The sequence below is a fragment of the Crocuta crocuta genome, unplaced genomic scaffold, assembly GCF_008692635.1.
Source record: "Crocuta crocuta isolate KB4526 unplaced genomic scaffold, BGI_CrCroc_1.0 scaffold143, whole genome shotgun sequence".
NCBI lineage: Eukaryota > Metazoa > Chordata > Mammalia > Carnivora > Hyaenidae > Crocuta > Crocuta crocuta.
Window position 1 is genome coordinate 2,295,420 of NW_027529175.1, and position 13,467 is coordinate 2,308,886.

A 13,467-nucleotide genomic window follows, 5' to 3' on the forward strand; every position below is an offset into this window, starting at 1 on the left:
GATTTGCAACAGCCCAGTTTAGAGACAACAAGAGATGCAACTTCGCTTTTTATTGAATGCATTTTTTTTTTAGCTTCATCTCTCACCAGTTGAAAGGATGATGTTGTCAGTTTTACCCAAGCTCCTTTCTGCTCTGTCCTCGGCACACGCTCCCCTTTTTAACCTAACTTTTGCTACTGTCTTGAGCACTTTGCACAGCTACTACCTAGTTCCCTGTACAGGGAGGTGAATTGAGTGTGAAGATTTATGTCCATGTTGAATGGAACGATGCATTTCTCTACCAGCCTCTTTAAGGCTCATGAAAGGTCTCCAGAACCACTCTCCTGAACTGTTGTAGTAGAAAGGGCACTGACCGTACACAAGACCTGTTTGGAGACAGATTTGAGTCCTTGGGAATGTCTTTGGGCCTCAATTTTCTCATCTATAAAATGGTGACAATTTTTGCTTGCTTCACTAACTTGTTAGGCAAATGAGTGATTTGCACTAAAGTGCTCTGTAAATAGTAGGGTAGTAGGAACTTGAATGCATAATCCTCTATATGAACACATAGATTCCTGTGTATAAATGATACTACTTTCAGGGATTATGACCTTACCATAGTTTAGATCAACCCTCCAGTATCATCTTGCAATTTTATTTAGAAATTGTAATTGTTTGGGTTCAGAATGGCTGAGACTTGGTTGCTGTTGAATACTTTTTTCATCTGCCCCAAGCTGGTGCGCAAGAAGCATGTGCTCTCCTGTTTCCGAGATGCCCTCTTGAGGCATGCCTCCCTGGTCATGCAGCTGGTGGCTCAGGATCAGAGAATCTGTATCCACTTCATAAGCATGGTTTTCGGTGAGATTAAAAGGGAAATTGGGTATGAATTTTGCATGTATAGCGTGTATATTTGCTTTGGGGTCTTAGAGAAATGGTCTTGGAAAGATAATTTAGACTTTTTACCATGTAACAGCTTAACTTATTAGCAAATTGTTGTGTTGTAATGATGAAGAAACGGGCCCCCTTCTAAGACACATGATTCGTTGTATGGTAACTGGCTTCACTACAGCTAAGAAGTTAGCAAAAGTGTGGATATGAATATGGGAAATGTGTGATCCCACTCTGGTCTTTGAACAGCATCAGATCCAGACTAGAGTCTGTTGACCTGGGTGTGACCCTGATTGAAATACTTTCCCCCTCCTGTGCCCGAGATGAATTAAAAGGTCCCTTCTCTTAATACAATTATGACGTCCTTTGGAAAGATCCCTTTCAGGGAGGAGGGGAGCTAACTCATATTGGATACTTTTTCTCTGCTAGTGGCTTTTCAGGCTTTTAACTGTCAAGACAGTCCTTTAAGGGAGAGAGAATGATCCCGAGGCTAAGGGAAGTCCTAGCAAACAACTGGCAGAACTGGAATTTTACCCAAGGTCTGTTACAGACTCCAAAGCACTCAGTTTTTGTGCCATGCCACACTTGGGTTGGGGATAGCACTTCTCTGGGACATTGCTTAAAGCTACTATTAGTCTAGAATTTGCAGTGTGCCTTTGTGGGTTTCTCTTTTAACTACTAACCATCCCCCTGTCTCCTCCCTCTGCTTCAAGGGCTGTTACGCAACGTGGAAGATGGACGTGTAATAGACCTCTGTATTGAAGGTAAGGTGAAACTATGTGTACCTACCATTTGAAGCTGGGTATATTAGCCTGAATTGCAGCTCTGGTTATTTGAGACCTTGATGAAATACATGTTTCATTTTAGAGACAGATCAAGAAAACTCAATTAGTTGACAATCATTAATTCTGTGCTTCTTACTCAGGCACCTCCTCTGTGCCAAGTATTGTATCAGACATGAGGGATGCATAGATGGATAAGACATGGTTCCTGCCCTCTAAGAGTTTACAGTATGAATGAGGGATTGGCTGGTAAATAACGAGAGCTGATGAGTACTATTACAAAGGCAGTACTGACTCTGTTTTCATTACTTTCACATTGGTGGTTGGAAGTTGTCTGCACACAGGTGATGCTTGAAGCTGTAGAAGTGTGTCTCTTTACTTATAAAGCGCTGAAGGAGCGGGGAACCTGGCTGGCCCAGAAGAGCATGTGACTCTTGATCTTGGGGTGGTGATACCTGTGTTGGGTGTAGAGATTACTAAAATAAATAAACTTTAAAAGGCTCAAGCAGAAAGAAGACAGGGATAGGACGACTCTTGCAAAAGAGTAGGAATTGTATCAGTGAGGGTCTAGTCAGGAAACAGAAACCACATAAGTTATTTGAACAGGAAGACAACTTTAATATAAAGAATTATTGACTAGTTAACTGAAGGCAAAAGAAAACACTAAGTTTTCACAGAGGTAGCAATTTCAGAAAGCAGCTCCCACCCTGAGGGCCGAGGAAACAAGATGAGGTTGGAATGATTAAAACCTAAGTTTCCTCTAAGGAGAGGATGCTGCTTTGGCTTCTCCTGGGTCCACGACCATGCAACCACACACTCAGCAGCTGTAACAGGTCATAAGTTAATATGATCTGTGTATACCTCTGACCATGTCTCGGTCTAGATAATGTGGAAAAACAAATGTACCATCTGAAGTTCTGACCACTGGCAGGAATGGGGAGATTTCCCTTCTTCGTTCGGCTACTCTTGAGTGGGCCTAAACCTAAATCCTAAAGCCATCCACTGCTGGTTGGTGCCAGCATAGATTGCAAGCCTTCATCAGACCCCAAGAACTTTACTGAGATGGTAGGCACTAGATAGCGACTGCAAAGCCAGAGAGGGAAGAAGGACTTGCTCCTTCCTCGCTGTTTCCTCTTTGTTGCCTGCCTTCTTTCTGTTTCTGTGAATGTTGTCCAGAATGCTTCTTTACCTTGGAAGTGCCAGAGGCTTCCTGCAGCAGCAGCTGAATCTAGTCTGTAGCTTTTCCCAGACTTGCAGGGCCAGCCTCTTCTTCACTGCTTCTCAAACATACCAGCAGAAGCATCAGAAATGATTGTACAGAAGGGCGGGTTTGGGGGTTGAGAGATAGTATAGGCAATTAAGGAATTATTGGCACAGGAACTCACCCATAATTCTGTTTTCTAGTATATGAAGGAGCAAAGTATGAGGCAGGGAAAATAGTAGTGATACTTGATACCATAAAATAATAGTTTTCAACCTTAGCTTCACAATAGACTTACATAAGTAACTTAAAAAATATCCAGATGCTTAGGTTCTTTCTCTAGAAATTATGATTGAATTGATCTAGAGTGGGAGTTGGGCATTTGTATATTTTTTTAAAACTTTCTGGGTGGTTCTAATGTGCAGCCTAACTGTGAACCACTGATATAAAACAGTGAAGAAGGCATAAATCCTTTGATTTGGATATGTACACATAGTTTAATTGGGGAGATAGAAAAGACTATACTGGTAATGCAAGCAAATGACTTTGAGTAGAAGGGCTATGAAAAGCAGAGTGTGGATCAGAGGTTGCCTTGAGTGGTTAGTAATACTACTGTGTCTGCTCAGTCCTTATCCAGCTTACAACTCAGCTGAAGTTAGAGCAGATCGTTCATTGCCTGCTGGACGAGTGCCACAGAGAGGTCAGTAAATAGCTGTGGGTTCTTGAGTATCCCCTCAGAATCCTCAGGTATCAGAGCTGGGCCCACCCCGCTTTGGATAAATGGGGAGATTGAAATACAGAGAGGGAAAGGGACATGTCTGAGGTCACTGAGACAGTGGCAGAGCCAGAGCTTGGACCTGCCTGGGTCTTCTGATCCTGCCTCAGTACTGCTTGTAGCTGCCCTCCTTCCTCTTTCCCCTCCCTCTGTTTGAAGTTCTCATCTTTCTGACATAATCACCCCATGGATGTTCTCTGTATCCCCCTAACTACAGTACAGATTTCCTTGACTAACTTAGCAAGGAAATATGTTTACTATGTCTTGGCTTAGTATTTTTATTTGGTTTGAATTGTATGCAATATTTTATACTGAAGTCATTTGTTTTTATCAGCATCCAGGGCAAGCACTGAGCAGATAAATATATTTGACCTGCCTTCTTCAAGGTAGTCACAGATACCAATTCAACAAGCAGCTTTTGCATTGCGTTTAAGATTTAGGAATAAGGGGACGCTTGGGTGGCTCAGTCAGTTAAGCATCTGACTTCTGCTCAGGTCATGATCTCCCGGTTCGTGGGTTTGAGCCCTGCATCAGGCTCTGTGCTGACAGCTAGCTCAGAGCCTGGAGCCTGTTTCATATTCTGTATCTCCCTCTCTCTCTGACCCTCCCCTGTTCATACTGTCTTTCACTCACTCTCAGAAATAAATAAAACATAAAAAAAAAAGAATTCAGGAATAATATCAGAATCACTTTTTATTTTATTTTATTTTTTTGCAATAAATAAGCACCTGGGTGTTTCAGCCAGTTAATCAAGTTCCTTTTGTTTAACTTAATCAAATGACTCTTGATTTCAGTTCAGGTCATGATCTCAGGTTGAGCCCCACATCAGGCTCTGTGCTGCCAGAGTGGAGCCTGCTTGGGAATCTGTCTCCCTCTGTCTCTGCCCCTCCCCTGCTAGTGCTCTCTGTCTCTGTCTGTCTGTCTCTCTAAATAAATAAGTAAACATTAAAAAAAAAAAAAAGNAGATCATGACCTAAGTGAAAGTCGGACGCTCAACTGACTAAGCCACCCAGGCGCCCCGACAAATGCTCTTCTTAACACCAAGAGCAACATTTAATTATGAATTATACTAAATTGTCATATCATTATAATTACTTGGCATATGATAAATATATCAGATTGAATTTATAATCATATATGTCAGTACTTATTAAGATGATGCAACTTAACTCCTTTGAGCACTTTCTATATGCTGGGCACTATGTTAGGTGGTTTATGTGCAGTATCTCATTGAATTCTCCTAATAACTCCATGAAATTGATACTATTATTATTTACCACCAGAGGAATTAAAAGTCTTACTTTTTTTTTAATGTTTTACTTATTTCTGAGAGAGAAAGAGACCGCGTGAGCAGAGGAGGGTCAGAGAGAGAGGGGAGATACAGAATCTGAAGCAGACTCCAGGCTCTGAGCTAGCTGTGAGCACAGAGCCCGATGCGGGGCTCGAACCCACGAACCATGTGATCATGACCTGAGCTGAAGTTGGACGCTTAACTGACTGAGCCACGCAGGCGCCCTAAGAGTCTTACTTAAAGTGCTACGGCTAGTCAGTAGAAATGGTAGAATATATACTATTGACTCTTCCTGTAAGCCATCAAGCATAGGACCCTGCAAATAGATGGTTCAGTAATGACCATGATAATGATAATAATAGTAACACATTATTTTTTTCCCACTAAGTCAGAATTCTGTCTTTATGATGCTCTCAACTTTCACTCTCCCAGTTTCTGGCTCTATAGAAGACAAAATATGCTAATGTTAATTCAGTTTTAACAGTCATGTGCTGAGCTAGGTCCCGAATACTCTGAGAGGAATCTGACTCAGTCCCTTTCCTCAGGGGCTTCCCAGTCCAATAGGGGAGATAGACACTTACTTAAAGAAGCTGATTACTGGTTGTGGTGAGAGACACATGCAATACAGGCTTTGTGTAACTAGGACAAGATACATTTTGGTGGGAAGTCTGTCCTGATCCTGATTCATAGACCAGAGTGTGTTCATTTTCTATAGCTGTGTAACATGCCCTCCATGCGAGGCAGCCTGGCTACCCTGACCCTTCTCGGCAAGTTGGTGGATGCCATCCCACCCCTGGCAGACAAGCTTGTAATGGAGCACAGTGAGTGACTTCTGGGGAAGAGCTGCCACTACCCTTTTACCAACTTTGATCACACTTTATATCACCATCTCGGTGGTCCATTCACTATACACTACTGGGAAGTCATTACTTTCCTTTTCTAGGCTTTTGTTTTCCCATCTGCAAAATGTACTCTGTGTTGGCCAAGTTAAAAAAATGATTTATTGACTCTGGTCTTGAGTTATTTCTATTCATTATGTTAACACAAATTAATTATCTACTTGTGGACCTTCCTTTGGGTGGAAGGAGGAATTCATTCTGGAATACAGAGTACTTTTATTCTATCAGTAAAACACAAATAAATATAGAGGATTTACCCCAGGGTAAATCACTTCTCTAAGCCTTGGTTTTCTCTTTTGGTTAAGGGTCCAGAAATGGTTTGTTATGGGAGATTCTAAGGGATTACCACTACTACCCCACGGGGCACAATATAGTTTGGAGTTGCATCTAGCAGTTGACATTGTGAGGTTTCCCTGGCCCCTTGCTTGTTTTCTGGACAGGTGACCTGATGGAACATCTGCTGAGAGGTTTAGTACACCCCAGTGAGGAGGTGCGGGCTTCTGTCTGTTACCTCTATGGGAAGTTGTACTCCTCACCAGGGGCTGCTGAGATGCTTTCGGGCCATTTCCGAGAGAAGCTGTGTCCTCTCTTCCTTTCCACCCTGGATAGTGCCCAGACAAAGGAGCTACAGATCAACTGTTTGGGTAAGATGTAGGACTGGAGAGAAAAGAGAGAATGCTTTTGATGTTTTGCTTGAGGACCTGAGATGTTGGCTCTCTAGTGGTGGGGAAGTTTGCCGTTTTACAAAGGATAGAAGCCATGGGTTTGGGAGATAAGACGGACAGGCATGGGGGGCGCCTGGGTGGCTCAGTCAGTTGAGGGTCCCACTCTTGATTTCGGCTTAGGTCATAATCTCAGGGTCGTGGGATTGAGCTCTGTTTTGGGCTCCGTGCTGAGTGTGGAGACCACTCAAGATTTTCTCTCTGTCTCTCTCTGCCCCTCTCCCCCTGCTCGTGTGCACGCATCTGTTCTCTCTTTCTCTCTGAAAAAAAATAAATCTTAGAAAAGATGCACAGACTATGATAGATGCCTAGAGTTGGTGGTGTGACCTTGCCTTTGGGGGCACCTGGGTGCCTCAGCAGGTTAAGCATTTGACTCTTGATTTCAGCTAAGGTCATGATCTCCTGGTTCATGGGTTCAAGCTCTCCGTCAGGCTCTTCACTGACAGCATGGAGCCTGCTTGGGACTCTCTGTCTCTCGGTTTCTCTCTGCCCCTCCCCTGCTTGTGTTCACTCTCTCTTTTAAAAAATAAAAAAAGAACCTTGCCTTTGCAAGGAGAAGAAGAAAGAAAGTGGGACAGCAGTTTTTTTTTTTTTGCTTCTGGTTTTTACTGCCTGCCCTGGTGTATCCTGTTTTTGCTGCCAAGTTAATCTTCACACCGCATAGCTTGCGTTCTCTGTTTCCTATTTGAAAAATCATCTATGGCTCCCTCTGCCCTCCAGATCATAATCAGGCTTTTCTACTTGTTATTTGAGGCTCCTTAGGAGCCCCTGTGTACTCTTTCAACCTCTTTTCCTGCTGCTTCCTTACTTAGGTACATAAGACCCTTGAACTGCTTCTGAGTAGAGAACTTTCACATTTTTTTTAAAGTTTTATTTTATTTATTTTGAGAGAGAGTGAGAACAGTCAGGGGAGGGGCAGAGAGAGAGAGAAGGAGAGAGAGAATCCCAAGTAGGCTCTGCACTGTCAGCACAGAGCCTGATGTGGGGCTCAAACCCATAAACTGTGACATCATGACTTGAGCTGAAACCAAGAGTTGGATCCTTAACCAACTGAACCACCCAGGTGTCTCTCACAGTTTTTTAAAGTAGGCTCCACACCCAGCATGGAGCCCAATGTGGGGCTTGAACTCACGACCTGACATCAAGACCTGAGCTGAGATCAAGAGTTAGATGCCTAGCTGACTGAGCCATCCAGGTGCCCCAGGAGCTTCCACATTTCAAACAGAGGTACTATGATTGGTGACTGGGTGAGGGCCTGTTCCAAAGCAGGAGCTACAGTGAAAAGCATTATCTGTGAGTGACAGCAATTTCTTTTCATAGTTTGGACCAAGAGCTCTGTTATGACCAGTATGGTCATACATAGTGAGTGTTCATCTTGGTCCAGGCCCTGTGCCAGGCTCTGGGGTCATAAAGATGATCAAACCCAAGCTCTATTCTGAGGGAGCTCATAGGCTAGTGTGGAAGAAAGATGTGGACAATTAAAGCCTAGTGTGGTGAGTGTGGTCACAGAGGTTGCATAGAAGAGCATGGGAGTCTATTTAATATAGTGTTAGAGGTCCTCGCCAGAACAATGAGGCAAGAAAAAGAAGTAAAAGGCATTAAAATTAGGAAGGAAGAAGTAAAATAGTCTCTGCAAATGCTGCCATCTTATATATAGAAAACCCTAAAAACTTCACCAAAAAAACTGTTAAAACTAACAAATAAATTTAGTAAAGTTGCAGGATATAAAATCAGTTGTTTTTCTATACACTAACAATGAATTATCTGAAAAATAAATTAAAACAACCCCATTTATAATAGTGTTAAAAATAAGAAAATGCTTATGAATGTCTATGGTGGCGCAAAGAAATTTCTAGAGGATGTCTGAGGGGCTCCCTTAGGTCTACTCTGGTGCCTGTACTTCTCTTATCTCACCTTCCAGTCCTCTTGTTTTCTAGGTTTGTTGAGGCAGCTGCTGAAGTACGATCTCTTTGTGTCCGTGATCATGAACGAGTCTTCGCTGGTGGAAGGTACTGAGGGTGTTGAGGGGCCACCAGGAAAGACCTCACTGCCTTTGGTGCTCAAAAAGGTGCTTGTCTTGTGATTCCTGGTCTCTTGGTTCAATAACAAGGGAACCAGAATGGCTCCTGGCCCTTGTTTCACTCCTGTCTAAGATTTCCAAGGAGTTTTCATACTGGCCCAAACAACATGCTGTTAGAGTCCTCAAAGTACAGTTGACCCTTGAACAACGTGGGGGCTAGGGACCCTCAGCCCCCCTGCAGTTGAAAATCCACATACAACTTTTGATTCTCCTCAAATTTAACTATTAATAGTCTACTGTTGACCAGAACTCTTACCAATAACATAACCAGTCAATTAACACATATGTTGTATGCTATATGTGTTATATTTTGTATTCCTACAATAAAGTAAGCTAGAGAAAAGAAAATGTTATTAAATTCATAAGGAGGGGCGCCTGGGTGGCTCAGTTGGTTGAGTGTCCGGCTTTGGCTCAGGTCATGATCTCACGGTTTGTGGGTTTGAGCCCCGCGTCGGGCTCTGTGCTGACAGCTGAGCCTGGAGCCTGCTTCAGATTCTGTGTCTCCCTCTCTCTCTGGCCCTCCCCTGCTCAATAATAAATAAACATAAAAAAATTCATAAGGAGATGGCAGATAGCCTCTCCTTTGATCACCCTTGCGATAGATTCAATAAACTATCTCCTTTGGAAAAAAAATTCCTAAGGAGGAGAAATATTTGCAGTACTATACTGTATTTATCAAAAAAATTCGTGTGTAAGTGGACTCGTGCAGTTCAAACCCATGTTGTTCAAGGGTCAACTGTAGGTTTTATTTCAGTTTTGAATCCTTATATACACATCTTCCCCTTAACATCTAGGCTGGCTGATAATGGAGACTATATGCAGCAACAGAAACTAAGCTATCTCAGTTGTTTTAGTGATAAAACTCAAGCTTCTTAGCTTGGTACCTAGAGCTCTCTTTTTCTGGATCCTCCTTATCCCTTTAGCCTTATTAATGTGTCTCTTCCACCCCACACCCCACAACCCAGTGCTCCAGCCATATGTAATTTCTCCTTGGCCCTGCATATGCTAGGACATTCTGTGTTTATGCTTCTGCAGATGCTCTTCTCTTTTGGCTTTAAAGCCTTTTCTCTCTCCTTTGTCTATTGATCCTTCAAGGCCTATAGGGTTCCTTTGTCTTCTTGGCTCCTTTAGGTAGAATGTGCCCTGTGTCATGGCTTCACCATATTGTGGTTGATCTACTGGGAGCTTCTTTAAGACAGGACCTAAGTCTGGCTGTATCTCTGCAGTGCTCAGCACAGGGTTTGGCAGAGCTACTTACCCTCATCTGATAGTGTGGATATCATTGACTGACCAGACTGTGGGACTCCTTCCATAGGAAGGAGGAGGAGTCCTGATCAGAAGTGCAAAATGGGAGGGGGGGGGGGGCGCCTGGGTGGCTCAGTCGGTTGAGCGTCCGACTTCAGCTCGGGTCATGTTCTCACTGTTTGTGAGTTTAAGCCCCGCTTGGGCTCTGTGCTGACAGCTCAGAGCCTGGAGCCTGCTTCGGATTCGGTGTCTTCCCTGCTCTCTGCTCCTCTCGTGAGCATGCTCTGTTTCTCTCTGTCTCTCAATAATAAATAAATGTTAAAAAAACATTAAAAAAAGTGCAAAATGGACAGTTAGGGATAGAAAGGGCAGGTATTAAAAAGCCTGGGTAAACTGCTCCTTGATTCCCTAGGATGCCGCTAGAAAGGTCCATGCAGGACCTGGGAAACCTGAAGAGCAAGTCCTGTGTCTCTGAATCAGAAACTCTCAGATTGGGTTCTTTTCTGTGTTCGTTTTGTTGCTGCCATCCTGAAGTCCGTGGTAACATCTGGTTAAAACATTTGATTCCAGACTCAGCAGGGCACAAGATCTGTGTCCTCGCAGTGCACCAAGGCAGCATAATGGTGGCAGGGACAGAGATTAAACAGCACTTCCCTAGGGGGAGAGACAGGAATGTTGGCTTAGGGGCCCTGGCCTCCATTCTTATGTGGAGACTGTTCTTCTCTTGGCAACTTTGAATTATCAGCATGTTATTTTCCTACAGCAACCAGCAAGGTTGGGGCTAGGGTGAGATGGGAGAGGNTTCTGTGCTCAGTGCAGAGCCTGATATGGGGCTTGATCGCACGACCCTGGGATAACAACCTGAGCTGAAATCAAGAGTTGGATGCTCAACCAACTGAGCCACCCAAGCTCAGTTTTATATATATTTATATATTAAAATATACATATAATATTAAAATTTTTTAATGTTTATTCATTTTTGATAGGGAGAAAGACACCATGAGTGGGGGAAGGGCAGACAGAGAAGGAGACACAGACTCCAAAGCAGGCTCCAGGCTCCTTGCTGTCAACACAGAGTCCAAAGCGGGGCTTGAACTCATGAATGGTGGGATCATGACCTGAGCCAAAGTTGGATGCTTAACTGACTGAGCCAGCCAGGCACCTGTATGTGTGTGTGTATTTTATGTTTATTTTTTTGAGAGAGAGAGCATGAGCAGANGCACAGAGTCCAAAGCGGGGCTTGAACTCATGAATAGTGGGATCATGACCTGAGCCAAAGTTGGATGCTTAACTGACTGAGCCACCCAGGCACCTGTATGTGTGTGTGTATTTTATGTTTATTTTTTTGAGAGAGAGAGCATGAGCAGAGAAGGGGCAGAGAGAGAGGGAGAGAGGATCTGAAGTGGGCTCTGTGCTGAGAGCAATGAGCCTGATATGGGGCTCAAACTCACAAACCATGAGATCATGACCTGAGCTGAAGTCAGATACTCAATTGACTGAGCCACCCAGGCACCCTTGCAATATTTAAAAAAAAAATCAAAGTTAATGCAAAAAATTAATAATGAACAAAATACCAAAATTTTAAATAAAGATAAGATCAACATACATCCTTTTATCTGTGTTCTGGCATATTTGTCAGACTCTAATGTTATTCCTTCCTGCTTTTGGGTGGTAATCAACTTATCCTCCCATAATTCAGGTCCCCGGGAACATATTGTCAATGTTTGTGTCTCTCGTTGCAATTCATTCATTTAGTCAAATATATACTGAGCACTATTATGATGTGTTAGTTATTGTGTTAGGCACTGGGCACTGGGAATATCATGGCATATAAATGGACACATACCTTTGCACAGTCTCGTGGGGAAGGCAGGTAATAAACAAGCAAAGTAATTCTTGTTTTGCTATAAAGGAAACAAAGAGGAGATGAGATAGTAGTGAGGAAGGCTAGCTACAGGTTGAGTGGTCAGGCAGGGCCTCTCTGAAGGGTTGACACTTGAAGAATTAAATTCAGCCAGTGACCAATTATACCTCAACAAGACTGAAAATAAGTAAGTAAGTTAGTGAGCTAGTGATATGAAGACTGGGCAGGGAGTATTTCAGGTGGGGGTAACAGCAAATAAAGGCCAGAGGAAGAGGGATGCTTGATGTGTTCTAGGAGCAAATGGAGGCCAATGGTGGGTGGAATGTGATGTGGCCCAAGATGAGTCTACACTTGACTTTAGCCAAAAGGCCAAGAAGTGATAGCCTAAGATGAGTCTAGAGATTAAGCAGGAAAAATCATGCTAGTCCTGATAGGTTATGGTAAATAATTAGGATATTTTTAATTTTTTTAATGTTTTATTTATTTCTGAGAGAGAGAGGCACAGTGTGAGCAGGGGAGGGTCAGAGAGAGAGGGAGACACAGAATCTGTAACAGGCTCCAGGCTCTGAGCTGGCAGTCAGCACAGAGCCTGATGTGGGGCTCGAACCCACGAACCGCGAGATCAGGACCTGAGCCGAAGTCAGACGCTTAACTGACTGAACCACTCAGGCGCACCAATTAGGGTATTTTTAAAGATAGGTTTTCATAATTAATTTTGTTTATGATGGAAAAATAGGTTTGGAGTGTTTTCTTTCTCAACACAATAAGGAACATGCACTTTAAGCTCTGAGCTGTCAGCACAGAGTCTGATGTGGGGCTTGAACTCATGATCCTTGAGATCATGACCTGAGCCGAAGTTGGACGCCCAACCAATTGAGCCCCCCACACACTCTAAATATCGTTTTCCTGAGATAAGTTTTTTTTCACTTTTAACAGCTCTGAAATTGGGAGACATTTTACCATCAGTGCTGTGTTATAGCTTAATTATAGCTCTTAGTGGTATATAAAATAATGGTTTACCTTACATCAATAGCATCTTAAAATACATGTCATTTCCTGTATCAAAGAGAACAAGATAAAGATTAATGCTATCTAGAAACCCCTTTACATACTAATAGAAAGGCTGATGATGTGTCCATATTCAAGTCTGACATGACTGAGGTAGGTTTCAGCTTGCAGTCCTAGGATGCATCTCTACCAGATTTGAATGTGACTTGATCCTTTTCCTTTGAGGCTCTAAAACCAGGCACACTCTCCTTTATCTCTCATGATACATGTTCTACTCATCATTTTCCCCTACAAGGCCAGTGTCTCCTACACTTAAGATCTGGGAGCATCTGACTGGCTCAGTCAGAGGAGCATGCGATCTTGATCTCGGGGTCTTGAGTTTGACCCCATGTGGGGTATAGAGACCACTTAATAAATAAAACTTAAGCTATGTAGTTGCAGTTAACCCTTTCCTTGATTTCTGAGTGTGTTTTAGAACTTCTAATAGCTATGGTGTCCAGTAGGAGTTTGGAAATTCATTGAAATGTTTGGAGTAGTGGAGTAGCCTGATCTAAGATTTGTTCTGTTTCTCACCTGCTGTTCTTCAGACAGACTGCTTTCCATAATCTAGAACTGCTCTCCCTGAGTACCATCCTTGTTGTGCCTGATGCCATATAGTGCGGGAGGCATTCAGAGACGAATTGGGCTCTTGCCCTGAGGCAGTCAGCCTGCCACCCTCTACCTGTCAGTGGTG

At 43.2% G+C, this 13,467-nt stretch overlaps 1 protein-coding gene across 1 annotated transcript in view; it reads left to right on the forward strand.

Moving 5' to 3' along the window:
• Positions 1 to 665: 665 nt before the first annotated feature.
• Positions 666 to 13,467, forward strand: part of MEI1 (meiotic double-stranded break formation protein 1) — a 73,193-nt gene continuing 60,391 nt past the window's right edge. Inside the window, exons 1-6 of the mRNA XM_077757886.1 lie at positions 666 to 837; positions 1,581 to 1,631; positions 3,477 to 3,550; positions 5,632 to 5,737; positions 6,256 to 6,459; positions 8,475 to 8,605. Coding sequence (XP_077614012.1) covers positions 666 to 837; positions 1,581 to 1,631; positions 3,477 to 3,550; positions 5,632 to 5,737; positions 6,256 to 6,459; positions 8,475 to 8,605 — 738 coding nt within the window. The remainder of the gene's footprint in view (positions 838 to 1,580; positions 1,632 to 3,476; positions 3,551 to 5,631; positions 5,738 to 6,255; positions 6,460 to 8,474; positions 8,606 to 13,467) is intronic.